Genomic DNA, 11,231 nt, shown 5'->3' with positions numbered 1-11,231 from the left:
ATATATGAGTATATAGTGACACAATAGATGACAGCCTAGGAAACCCTGTGGGGCAGTTCTACTCTGTCACGTGGGTGTTGAAAATCACTTGCTGGCTTCAAACATCAGCATTTTACCACAGAGCAAATGACCAGGACTCAAGGAAGAGAACAAGTTTTCTTCCTTTCACAAAGTAGTTGGTGTGCAGGCAGATCAGAGGTGGCTGCTTTGCTCCGGGGTCTTCTTGTCTTGTCACTTCGCTGTGACACACTTTCTTTCTCCTTCCGTGCGTGACTCCCGCTGGGTTTCCATCTTCCTGCCTGCATCCCAGTGTGTGAAAGACAAGCAGCTCCTTTGAGGGATGTGACCTGGAAGCTGTGCACTTGGTCCTCCCTCACGTGCCATCGTCTAGAAAACCCTCACACCAACACACCTTTTTGTTTGTTGAGTCAGTTCTAACTCCTAGCAACCCCATACGGAGTTTCTAATGAGTGGCTGGTGGGTTTGAACTGCTGACTTTGTAGTTAGCAGTCCAGTTCTTATCCTACAGCACCATGTCATCAAGTTGGGTGGCTGTGGGTCCAACCCACACTCAAGGAGTTTGAGTACTGTAAGGAAGAAGGCAGGAATGGACAGTGGGTAGACAGATTGGCATCCCTGCTGAGGTTAGGATTTTTTGGTAATGTTTAGTGTTCACCTGGTCTGTGGATGAATTTATTCATAAACCAATCATGTATCTATCCATTCTTCCATCCACCATTCATCCATTTACCCATCCCTCCAGTATTTATAGCAGCTGTGGTGCTGTGGGTTAATGCGTCAGACTGCAAAGCCATTTGAACTGCATGGTTGGCGGTTCAAGCTCACCAGCTGCGCCTCGGAAACCCTTACAGGGTTGCTATGGGTCAAAATCAACTTGATGGCACTTTACAACAACAACAACTGTGAGCAATGTGCTGAGGATGCAAAGATAGACCAGGCATAGTACCTCTACTCAGAGGAGCCCTGGTAGGGTTAGGAACTGGGCTGCTAACCGCAGTGTCAGTAGTTAACATCTACCAGTCACTGCACAGAAGAAAGATACCGCTTGCTGCTCCCCTAAAGATTTGCAGCCTCAGAAACCCCATGTGACACACAGCTACCACCAACAACCTACTAACTTACCCACCAACTAATGAACCCACCCACCAAATAACCATACGACCATCTCATTCTCCCAAGAATGTTTTGAAGCCCCTTTATTTTCCTGGGTGTAAAAACTTAAGATAGCCGCTCCATTTCTCCCACATATCAAACTCTTGCAGTACTTGACTTAATTTGTATTGTTCCTCACAGATGCAGTCAGTCCCTCTGAGGTTTGGACATGCCGACGAGGTGACTTAGCTCGCCACTAGGTGGCAGTGTTGGTTTTACATTTAAACACGGCTAATTGTGGGACCTCATTAAGGAATGATTCCCACTCCACCCCACCCCTGCCTGGAATTTCTGTAACAATAGGAGGGGGCTTCAAAAAGTTCGTGGAAAAATGCAGTTAAAAGATAATGGAATTTTTCCACCAACTTTTTGAAGCCTCCTCATAATTGTAGTCTAGACTGAAACGATAAAGAAACTGCCCTTTAGTTTTAGTGTAGTCTTCTAAAATTGTGTCTCCCATGGAAGCCGCTATGTGGACTTGGTCGATATGAAGAAAAAAAAAACACCCAAAAAACTTTTAACACTTGGATTTAATTTACTCTCCAAAGAGATCCACAATGTACCATGATGACTTGTCATTTTAGATGTTGCTGCTTAAGTAATTTTAGATTTGAATTCATGATGAGCAAGATTTTATGCTTTGTACTGTCCTCGATACTGGGAGTCCAAGGGGACTTCAGAAAGTTTGTGGGAAAATGAAATGAAAAGATAATGGAATTTTCCCATGAGCTCTGTGACGCCTGCTCATAGATACGTTTTCTTCTCTCTAGAAAAAAATTGTTTGTTATGTCACTCATGTGACTGAATATTGAGTCTGGCAGCTGAGAGAGAGTCTATAGACAGTTCCTGGGGCAGTCATGGGATCTGAGACCTAGAACTACACGAAAATAGAAAAATAAGATGAACTTTTGAGAACTAAATGCTGAAATGCACAAAGCATGTTGTTGTTGGGTGCCATTGGGTCGGTAGTGAACGAAACACTGTCTGATTCTGGGCCAACCTCACTACTGTTGCCACGCATGAGTCCATCGATGCTGCCACTTGGCCAATCCATCTCGTTGGGAATCTTCCTCTTTTTCTCTGACCTTCCAACTTACCAAACATGATATCCTTCTCCAGTTATTGGTCCCTCCTGACATTCTGTCTGAAGTATGAGAGACGAAGTTTGGCCATCTTGGCCTCCAAGGAGCACAAAGCATAGGGGGCAAAGTCGCTTTGAAGAGACAGGGTGCTTCCTGAGTTCATGAAAACGTGTCTGAAGCCTTTTCTAAGATAGAAGGTGGCAAGTGGGTTAGACATTGAGCTGCTAACCACAACGCTGGTGGTTCAAATCCCGCAGCCGCTCCTAGGAAGAACGATGAGGCTGTCTCATCTGTAAAGATCTGTAGTTTCAGATGCTCTGTGGAGCGGTTCTCCTCTGTCTTGTAGCCTTGCTGTGAATTGGAATAGACTTGATGCAGTAGGTTTGGTTTTATGTCTATTTTCATACATTAAGTTTTTTGTTTTTGCGTTTTGTTTGCTAAAGAAGGTTCTTTCATGTGTGAGAACTGTATTGTGAACTGGGTGATCAGTTTTCCATTTAACCATTCGTACCCATGGTGTTTCATCTCATGATTACAGTGTTATCCCACTTCCTCTCTGTGCTTCCTTTACCCACTCCTCCTCCTTTCCTAGCCTTTCTGAGCTTTGTTGTTGTTGTGGTTAAGTACCATCAAGTCAGTACAAGTTACAGTGACTCCATATAGAGTGTCTGAGGAGCGACTGGTGGGCTTGAACCATTGATCTTGTTGTTAGCAGTCCAGTTCTTATCCTACAGTGCCACACCAGGACTCCTTGGGTAAATGCTGCCTCTTGATCTCGACTGGTGGACTTTTGTAAGGAGTGCACACCTCCCTAGTGTTGTTTGTCGTGTAGACTTGTGTACAGTGTGGCTGACAATTCTAAGGAGTGCGTACCTGCCTAGTGTCATTGTTCCCCGTGTAGACCTGTGTACTGTGTGGCTGAACATTGAGCCACACAGGTGAGTTCAGTTCTAGAACTGAAGAGAGACTCAGGACCACAGTGTCCAGGGCTCCACTAGTCTCTCTATCCAACCAGTAAGCCTGCTCTCTTAGAGGATTTTGAGTTTTGCTCCTCCTTTTTTCCCAGTCTACCCAGGACTTTCTACTGTGCTCTGTTTCAGAGCAGTTGGTAGTGGGAGCCAGGCACCGTCTAGTTCTTCTGGTCTCAGAATTGTGGAGACTGACGTTCGTGTGGCCCATTAGTCTTTGGACTCACTGTTTCCATGTGTGTTCAGTTTTCATCACTCTTCTGTCTTCCACTCGTGGAGAGACCAAGACTTGTACCTTAGACGGCTGTTCCAGAGCTCTGAAGACCCCACTCACTGCCCTCCTCAGTAGGATGTGGAACATAGACACTGACCTGTTCTGGATGAAGAACGGACAGTCTCTTTGAAGATACTGCGTCTCTGTAGAGATACTACGTCAGTGAGAAGGCCCTCAGTCAGCTGTGAAAGTGTGTTGTTGTTTGCTGTGTTTGAGCTGGATCCTAATTCAGGTGCCTCTGGGTACAACAGAGCAAAACACCTCGCGGCCCGGGGCCAGCCCCATGATCGGTTACCAGTTGGCTGTTGTGATCTATCTGTAGGTTTTTCACTGGCTGATTTTCAGAAACAGATCACCAAGCCTTTCTTATTAGTATGCGGTATACTAGACGCCATGCATGAGCTGCACTGGCTGGTGATGGAACTTGGGTCTGTCTCCTGGAAGGTGAGTATGAGGCCCCTTTGGGGGAGCTTACCCATCCAACAAATAACATCACTAGAGAACAGAGTAGAACGGCCCTGTCGGGTTTTCTAGGCCGTAATCTTTGTGGAAAGGAGCTGGTGGCATGGTAGGTTAAGCATTGGGCTGCTAACTGCTAAGTCAGTGGTTCAAACCCACCAGCCGCTGTGTGGGAGACAGATGAGGCTGTCTGCTCCCATAAGACTGACAGTCTCGGAAACCCTAGGGAGCAGTTCGACTCTGTCCTATGGGGTCGCCACGAGTCCGAATCCACTTGATAGCAGTGGGTTTTTTGGTAATCTTCATAAAAACAGATCAACAGGTCTTTGGCACAGTGGCTGGTGGGTTTGAACCGCCGGTCTTTTGGTTTAGCTGAGTGCTTAGCCATTGCGCCATCAGGGATCCTTGTGGAAGATTAGAAGGGGTAGATGCTTGAGAAAACATCCTCAGTCTGCCCTGTGAAGCAGGCAGGTTCCTAGCAGGACAGTGTCCAGCTGTAAGAGAGGGCAGCCAGGAATGCGTGCCTGCGGTGGAACCAGGGGTGAAGGACTCTCCTAGCACCTGCATCCTGCTCTGTGAGGCCTTCTTCATGACGCAGGTTGTCACCTCCATGCCTTCATCCACACGAACACACAGAAAAGTTGCTTGGTGAGTGAGGGATCAGCCAGGAGTTTGAGTACTAGAATATTTATCTGATAGGCCAAAATAGTCCATTCCATTCCTCCCACAAAGCCAGGTGTCTTCAGCGGCTGTGTGTTTATTCAGCTCTCCATCAGGTTGTGCTTGGCTACAAAGCCTGCCAAAAAATGAAGGTGCAAACATTTGATGGCTTCTGTGATTATTCATCTGCTTCCAGCTATTCTCTGCTTCTGAGAGCCATTCCCTATGCTCCTTTGCCTGAAGGTACTAAAATGTGGTCTTATTAAAAACACACACATTTTTCATCGTTACAGTGCAAATATAAAACAGGAGCCCAAGCTAAATCTCTCCTTGAAATTCAGCAGTGCACCTGGGAGGGTACCTGGATGATGAATTAGTCTCCCTTGTCTTCTAGAATGGTTTGGGTCGTAGCACAGTGTCATTCGTGTCTTTTGTCTCGAAGCTTTTTCATATCGAGAGTGGCTTTGACATTTGTAATGATGAGCTGCTTTAATCGAGTGAGTCCTTAGGTCTCCCCGAGAGCTGCACTATGTGCACAGCGCCTTTCAAGAATACTGGGGACCACTGTTACATGGCATTGTAAAATCCCCACTTCTACGATTCACTTATAAGGTTGCTGTTGTATACCATCAAGTTGATTCTGACTCACAGCGCCCCCGTGTGACAGAGGAGAACTGCCCCAGAGGGTTTCCTAGGCTGTCATCTATTGTCACTATATACTCATATATATTCTTATAGATCATCCACTCACAGCGCCCCCTGGTGTAACAGAGGAGAACTGCCCCACAGGGTTTCCTAGGCTGTCATCTATTGTGTCACTATATACTCATATATACTCATAGCTCATCCACTCACAGTGCCCCCTGGTGTAACGGAGGGGAACTGCCCCACAATATTTCCTAGGCTGTCATCTATTGTGTCACTATATACTCGTATATACTCTTATAGATCATCCACTCACAGTGCTCCCTGGTGTAACAGAGTAGAACTGCCCCACAGGATTTCCTAGGCTGTCAACTATTGTGTCCCTACATATTCGTATATACTCTTATAGATCATCCACACACAGCGCCCCCTGTATGACAAAGGAGAACTGCCCTATAGAGTTTGCTAAGCTGCATTTAGTGTGTCACTATATGCACTTAACAACAACAACAAATATGCTTGTATATAAGTTGCGCCTGGCCCAAGCCATGGTATTTTTAGTAACCTTATATGCATGTGAATGTTGGACATTGAATGAGGAAGACCGTAGAAGAATCGATGCATTTGAATTATGATGTTAGAGGAGAATATTAAGGGTACCATGGACTGCCAGCCGAACAAACATGTCTGTGTTGGAGGAAATAAACCAGATGCTCCTTAGATGTCAGCATGGTGCGACGTTGGCTCCCTGCCTTTGGACATGTCATCAGGAAAGAGACAGCGCTAGAAAAGGACACCATTTTGGTAAAGTCAAGAGCCAATGAAAATGTGGGTAACCCTCCATGAGAGAAGTAGGGTTAGAATGTGGTTCTGGAAGATGAAGGCATGAATGTCAAGAAGTCCAACTTTTGGGATGCCAGCTGGAACCTGGAACTCATAAAGGCAGAGTTGTTGTTGTTGTTGTTAAGTGCCACCGAGTCAGTTCCAACCCATAGCGACCCTGTATAGGGTTTCCGAGGAGCAGCTGGTGAGCTTGAACCACCGACCTTGCAGTTCAAATGGTTCTCTGAAGTCTGGCACATTAACCCACAGTGCCACACCAGGACTCCATAAAGGCAGAGTATGGGGGAATAAATAAAGCTCGTGTTGGGATGGGTCTTTTTTTTGCATGGAAATGGATGGTTTCTGGTACCATGACTGAACATTTTGATCAAGGATTCTATAGAAGAATTCTTACCAAAGGGGTAAAAATGCAGAAGAGAATTTCAAATTTGCACAGACTCCAGACTTTCTGGAGCCATAAAGGTTGGGTGAACCTCCAAATGTATTGTCCTGAAATAATGTTTTAAACTTAACACAACAAAAATCCTCATAGGGCTTCTTAAAATCAATAGTCATTTAGTGTCATTTGTAAAGAATGTCTGCTTGAGCCGTGTGCTCTTTTAAGAACTCACTGTGAGGAGTCCCGTTGACAACAGCAACTCGAAAGTTTCCATCGGAGTTTGTGTTCGGGGCACGGGAGGCAAGCAGAAGAGGAAGGTGAGAATGGTCGCCGGACTCAAAGATTGTCGTCGGTGTCACTACGTGCACATGTAGAAACTGCTGAAGTGCTGTGAGTTTTGCTGTATAGACACTCCACAACAACAGCAGTAGGATAAATAAGAAAGAAATTAAGTTAGAAGCAGCCATTCATGTCTGAAGGAGAGAAGAGAAGATGTGGATGCTTTGTTTTCATCAGTTCTGTGTAAGTGAGGACTCTGTCACCATTTTGAAGCCCCCCAAACTGCACAAAATAAAGCAGGTTTTGAAAGCATGAAGACAGTCATGAAGATGTATTCCAGCTCCCTGCCAGATTGCCGGGAACCCTTCCTGCCCCTTCTGGTGGCACAGTGGGTTAGGTGCTGGGCTGGTTACCACCAGGTCGGCAGTTCAAACCCACCGAACACTCCCAGGAAGAAAGCTGAGGCGGTCTGCTCCTATAAAGATGTCGTCTCAGAAACCCCGTGGAGCAGTTCTGCTCTGTCCTACGGGGCACTAGGAGTTGGAATTGGTATGATTGGTTGATACGGTGACCTGGTGGTGCAATGACTAAACTCTTAGCTGCTAATCAAAAAGTTGGCAGTTTGAACCTACCCAGTGGCTCCTTGGGAGAAAAGATTTGGGCACCTGCAAATGTTGTTGTTGTTCAGTGCCGTCAAGTTGGTTCTGACTCCTGGCAACCCTTGTATAGGGTTTCCGAGGAGCAGCTGGTGAGTTTGAACCGCCGACCTTGCAGTTCAAACCAACCTTGAGGTCGAGTGCTTATCCTACAGCGCCACCCCAAGACTCCGTCATGATAACAGCAATGAAGATCACAGCAGGATTGCCTGAATATTTAAGGAGCACATACGTCATAGTTTGGTACAAGGCTTTTCATTAGCATGGTGTGCTGATGTTGTTAGGGTGCTGTAAAACTATTACTCTCCTGAGGTCATCTTGGCTATTAAATGATATGACCTTACTTTGTTGTTGTTGTTAAGAGCTGTGGAGTCGGTTCCGACTCACAGTGGCCATGTATAGGGTTTCTGAGGCGCATCTGGTGGGATTGAACTGCTGACCTTGTGGTTTGCAGTCCAGCACTGATCCAACAGCGCCATCCTGGGAGTCTGTGCTGCCAAATGCTTGTTCCTACATGTGTGACATATTGTGTATAAACTAAAACAATGAAAAACCCAGTTTGTGTGTGCTAAAGTGTCCCTGACCCTGTGTTCTGGGCTCTGCCCTTGATTCACCGTCAGCTCAGGGACCTGGGAAGACAGCCTCAAGTCTATTTGTAGTTTTGCCTTTCTTACGTGAATATATAATACATAAGGAGTCCCGGTGTGACACTGTGGGGTAAGCACTGGGCACGATAGGGTAAGTGCTGGAATGTTAACTGCAAGGCCAGCAGTTCAAACCCACCAGTTGCTCTTTGGAAACCCATACAGGGTGGCTATGAATCAGAACCTATTCAGTGACACTTAATAACAACAAATATTGATCTGCATATATTTTCTTCTTCCTTTTCAGGAATACCCCCGAGTTCTTCTCCTTCATCAGCTGAGGAAACTGGAAGGTACATGGACCATTCTTCCATTGTTACCACAGTACGTTGGACTTTTGTTTTTTGTGGTTGGGAGGCAGGGACGTAGGAGTAAGGAATTAGCAGTGACACTATGACAAGGTCAAGGGTAGGCATAGGACTACCAGTGTCAGGTTATGGTTACGTTAGGACTAGGGATAGTGTTAAGGGGAAAGCTTGGGCTAATTTTGAGGCTTATCGTTAGGCTGATTTTATTTTTCTTGAAACCGACTTGATTTCCTCTTCATTTGGAAGTTCTGTGACTACATTATTAGCCCTTTTTTACTTTTAAAAAACTTGATGTTGCAACTGTGACTTTGGTTTTCTAGTTTGAATCTTATAGGTCTGTTTTCGTTTCGTGTTGCTGTATCTGGGTTCAGAGTCCTGGTGTGAAGCTGTAGGATAAGCACTCAACCACAAGGTCGGTTTGAATGGCGAGGTCGGCAGTTCCAGCCCACCAGCCTCTCCTGGGAACCCAATCCAGGATCACTATGAGTCGGAACCAGTTCAACGGCACTTTACTAACAACAATATCTGGGCGGAGTCTAAGTGATACTGTCATTTTGCCACTTTTAATTTTCTTGTTGTTAAGTGCCATCGAGTCATTTCTGACTCATAGTGACCTTGTATAGAGTTTCCGAGGAGTGACTGGTGAGTTTGAACTGTTGACCTTCTGCTTCAAACCGGCCTTGCAGTCCAATGCTTATCCTACAATGCCATACCAGGACTCCTTAAAAGGATATATTTGTCCCCCTCTAAGCTTTGTTTCTGAGGATTGCTACACTCACCAAATTTCTCAATGATTGCTTCTGAGCAACAACTAGCTTTTACTTTGAACTGTGTTTCTTTCTTGATTGGCAAGCACAGTGATCCAATTGGAAAACAGCTGCGTTTTGAACTGACATTGTTACAGAGAGAATTAACTTGGACCAGTCCAGCTGTTAAAAGCTGTAGTGTGTTACCTTCCCCATCTGCTGAAATGCTATCCATGAAAGGAAACAAAAATCCAGATTTCTTGCCATTTTGAATGCCTTTCACCCATTTCCCGATTGCCTGTTTTACACCATTTTACATTCTTAGCTTCTGTCATGGAAGTGATTAATCTAACCTATTTCTTTTTGTCAGCTTTTCTGTAACATACGGCAGAAATTCATCGTGGATTTTCTTCTGCGAAGAAGAGACAAGAATACGCATTCCCAAACTCTTAGAAACACTCAGAAGACATGACCCCGCTAAGGTGAAGTCAGATCTTCATCCCCACACTTCCCCTCTGGAGGAGACGCTTAGGAAAAGATTTACTTTTGATGAAAAGGGTTTTGAAGCTCATAAAAGCCATTTAAAATTTGGAGTCATTAAAAAGGCTGAGATAATAGTTGAATCTCTAGAGGCTATGTTATAACTCGTCTAATGCAAACTGCTCTGCATTAAATAACTCTCTTGTTGGGTTGTTCCCATGCAGGGATGCTGCTTCTCGTGAGCCATTTTTAAATGAAAGAAAAATCTATTTGTATGTGCTAACTGTTTCTGAGAGTTAAGAAAAAAAATTATAGCCCACCCTCCAGAAATGGTTTATCCCAGAAGAAGCTTCAATTGGCTATTTTTCATAAGAGAGGATGGCCCCATATCACGTTCACATCAGAAACATCTGTGGTGTGTGCCTCAGTCCGGTGGATGGACCCACAGGAGTCTTCCAGAATAGCAGGCAGAGACAAAGCCTTAGAAAGCGATGACCATCCACAGTGAACCAGTGCCTGACAGAAAGGCAGCAGTTCAAATCCACCAGGGGTTCCATGGAAGACCAGATTTGGTGGTCTCCTCCTGTGAAGACGACAGCCTAGAGGATCCTAGGTGGCAGCTCTGCCCTGTAGGGTCGCAGTGAGACGGGATCGGCTGACAGCATCCTCCACCAAGGGTGCTGTGAGAAGCCCATAGTGGGGACACGGGCCTAATCTGAGAGTCTTGGCAGGAGGTGGGACTTCATCAGTGCCCCGTATGTTAAGTAGGACATATACCCACTACTGTCACGTCAATTCTGACTCACAGCGACCCCATAGGACCGAGTAGAAGTATCCTGCGGGGTTTCCAAGACTGTCCAGCTTCTCGGTGGGAGTAGACTGCCTCATCTTTCTACCGAGGCATGGCTGGTGGGTATGAAATGTTAACCTTTTGGTTCGCAGCCCAGTGCTTAACCCACTGCATCACCAGGGAGAAGGGGAGTGAGTATTCCAGGCAGTCCAGAGGGTTGCTGGGAAGGTAGGACTCTTCGCTACACCTTCAGGTTTTCAAATCCTGCTTCATTTTGTGCAGTGTTGGTAGAGCAGCCGTATTACCACTGAATACCCAGCACTCAAGGAGCTCTGGTAGTGTAGTGGTTGCGAATCGGGCTGTGAACCTTAAGGCCAGCAGTTTGAAACTACCAGCCGCTCTGCGGGAGAAAGATGAGGCGTTCTGCTCCTGTAAAGATTTACAGCCTCGGAAACTCTGTACAGGGTCGCTATGGGTCGGAATCGACTCAACGGCACTTAACAACAACAACAACAAGAAGCCAGCACTCTGCGGGGAGTTAAATATCTAGTACGTTGTTGTTAAGTACCGTGGAGTCAGTTCCGACCCATAGCGACCCTGTATATGAGCAGCTGGGGAGCTTGAACCACCGACCTCGCTGTTCAGCACATTAACCTGCAGCACCACACCAGGACTCCACTTAATAGATCGGCAATACGTATTTGTGAGGAACTACATTAGTTTCCTGGAGTCCTAGTGTGGCGCTGTGGGCTAATGTGTCAGACTGCAAAGTCGTTTGAACTGCAAGGTCGATTGGTTCAAGCTCACCAGCTGCTCCTTGGAAACCCTAAACAGGGTCGCTGTGG

The 11,231-nt window shown here is 45.9% G+C and overlaps 1 protein-coding gene across 1 annotated transcript in view; it reads left to right on the top strand.

Moving 5' to 3' along the window:
- The window catches only part of B3GALTL (beta 1,3-galactosyltransferase-like), a 100,847-nt gene that overhangs the window by 47,164 nt on the left and 42,452 nt on the right, over window positions 1-11,231 (top strand). Inside the window, exons 4-5 of the mRNA XM_006832036.1 lie at window positions 8,310-8,386; window positions 9,487-9,598. Coding sequence (XP_006832099.1) covers window positions 8,310-8,386; window positions 9,487-9,598 — 189 coding nt within the window. The remainder of the gene's footprint in view (window positions 1-8,309; window positions 8,387-9,486; window positions 9,599-11,231) is intronic.

Source organism: Chrysochloris asiatica, unplaced genomic scaffold (assembly GCF_000296735.1).
Source record: "Chrysochloris asiatica unplaced genomic scaffold, ChrAsi1.0 scaffold00005, whole genome shotgun sequence".
NCBI classification, from domain to species: Eukaryota; Metazoa; Chordata; class Mammalia; order Afrosoricida; family Chrysochloridae; genus Chrysochloris; species Chrysochloris asiatica.
Note: the sequence above shows the minus strand (reverse complement) of the source record. Positions and strands in the feature narration are given on the sequence as shown.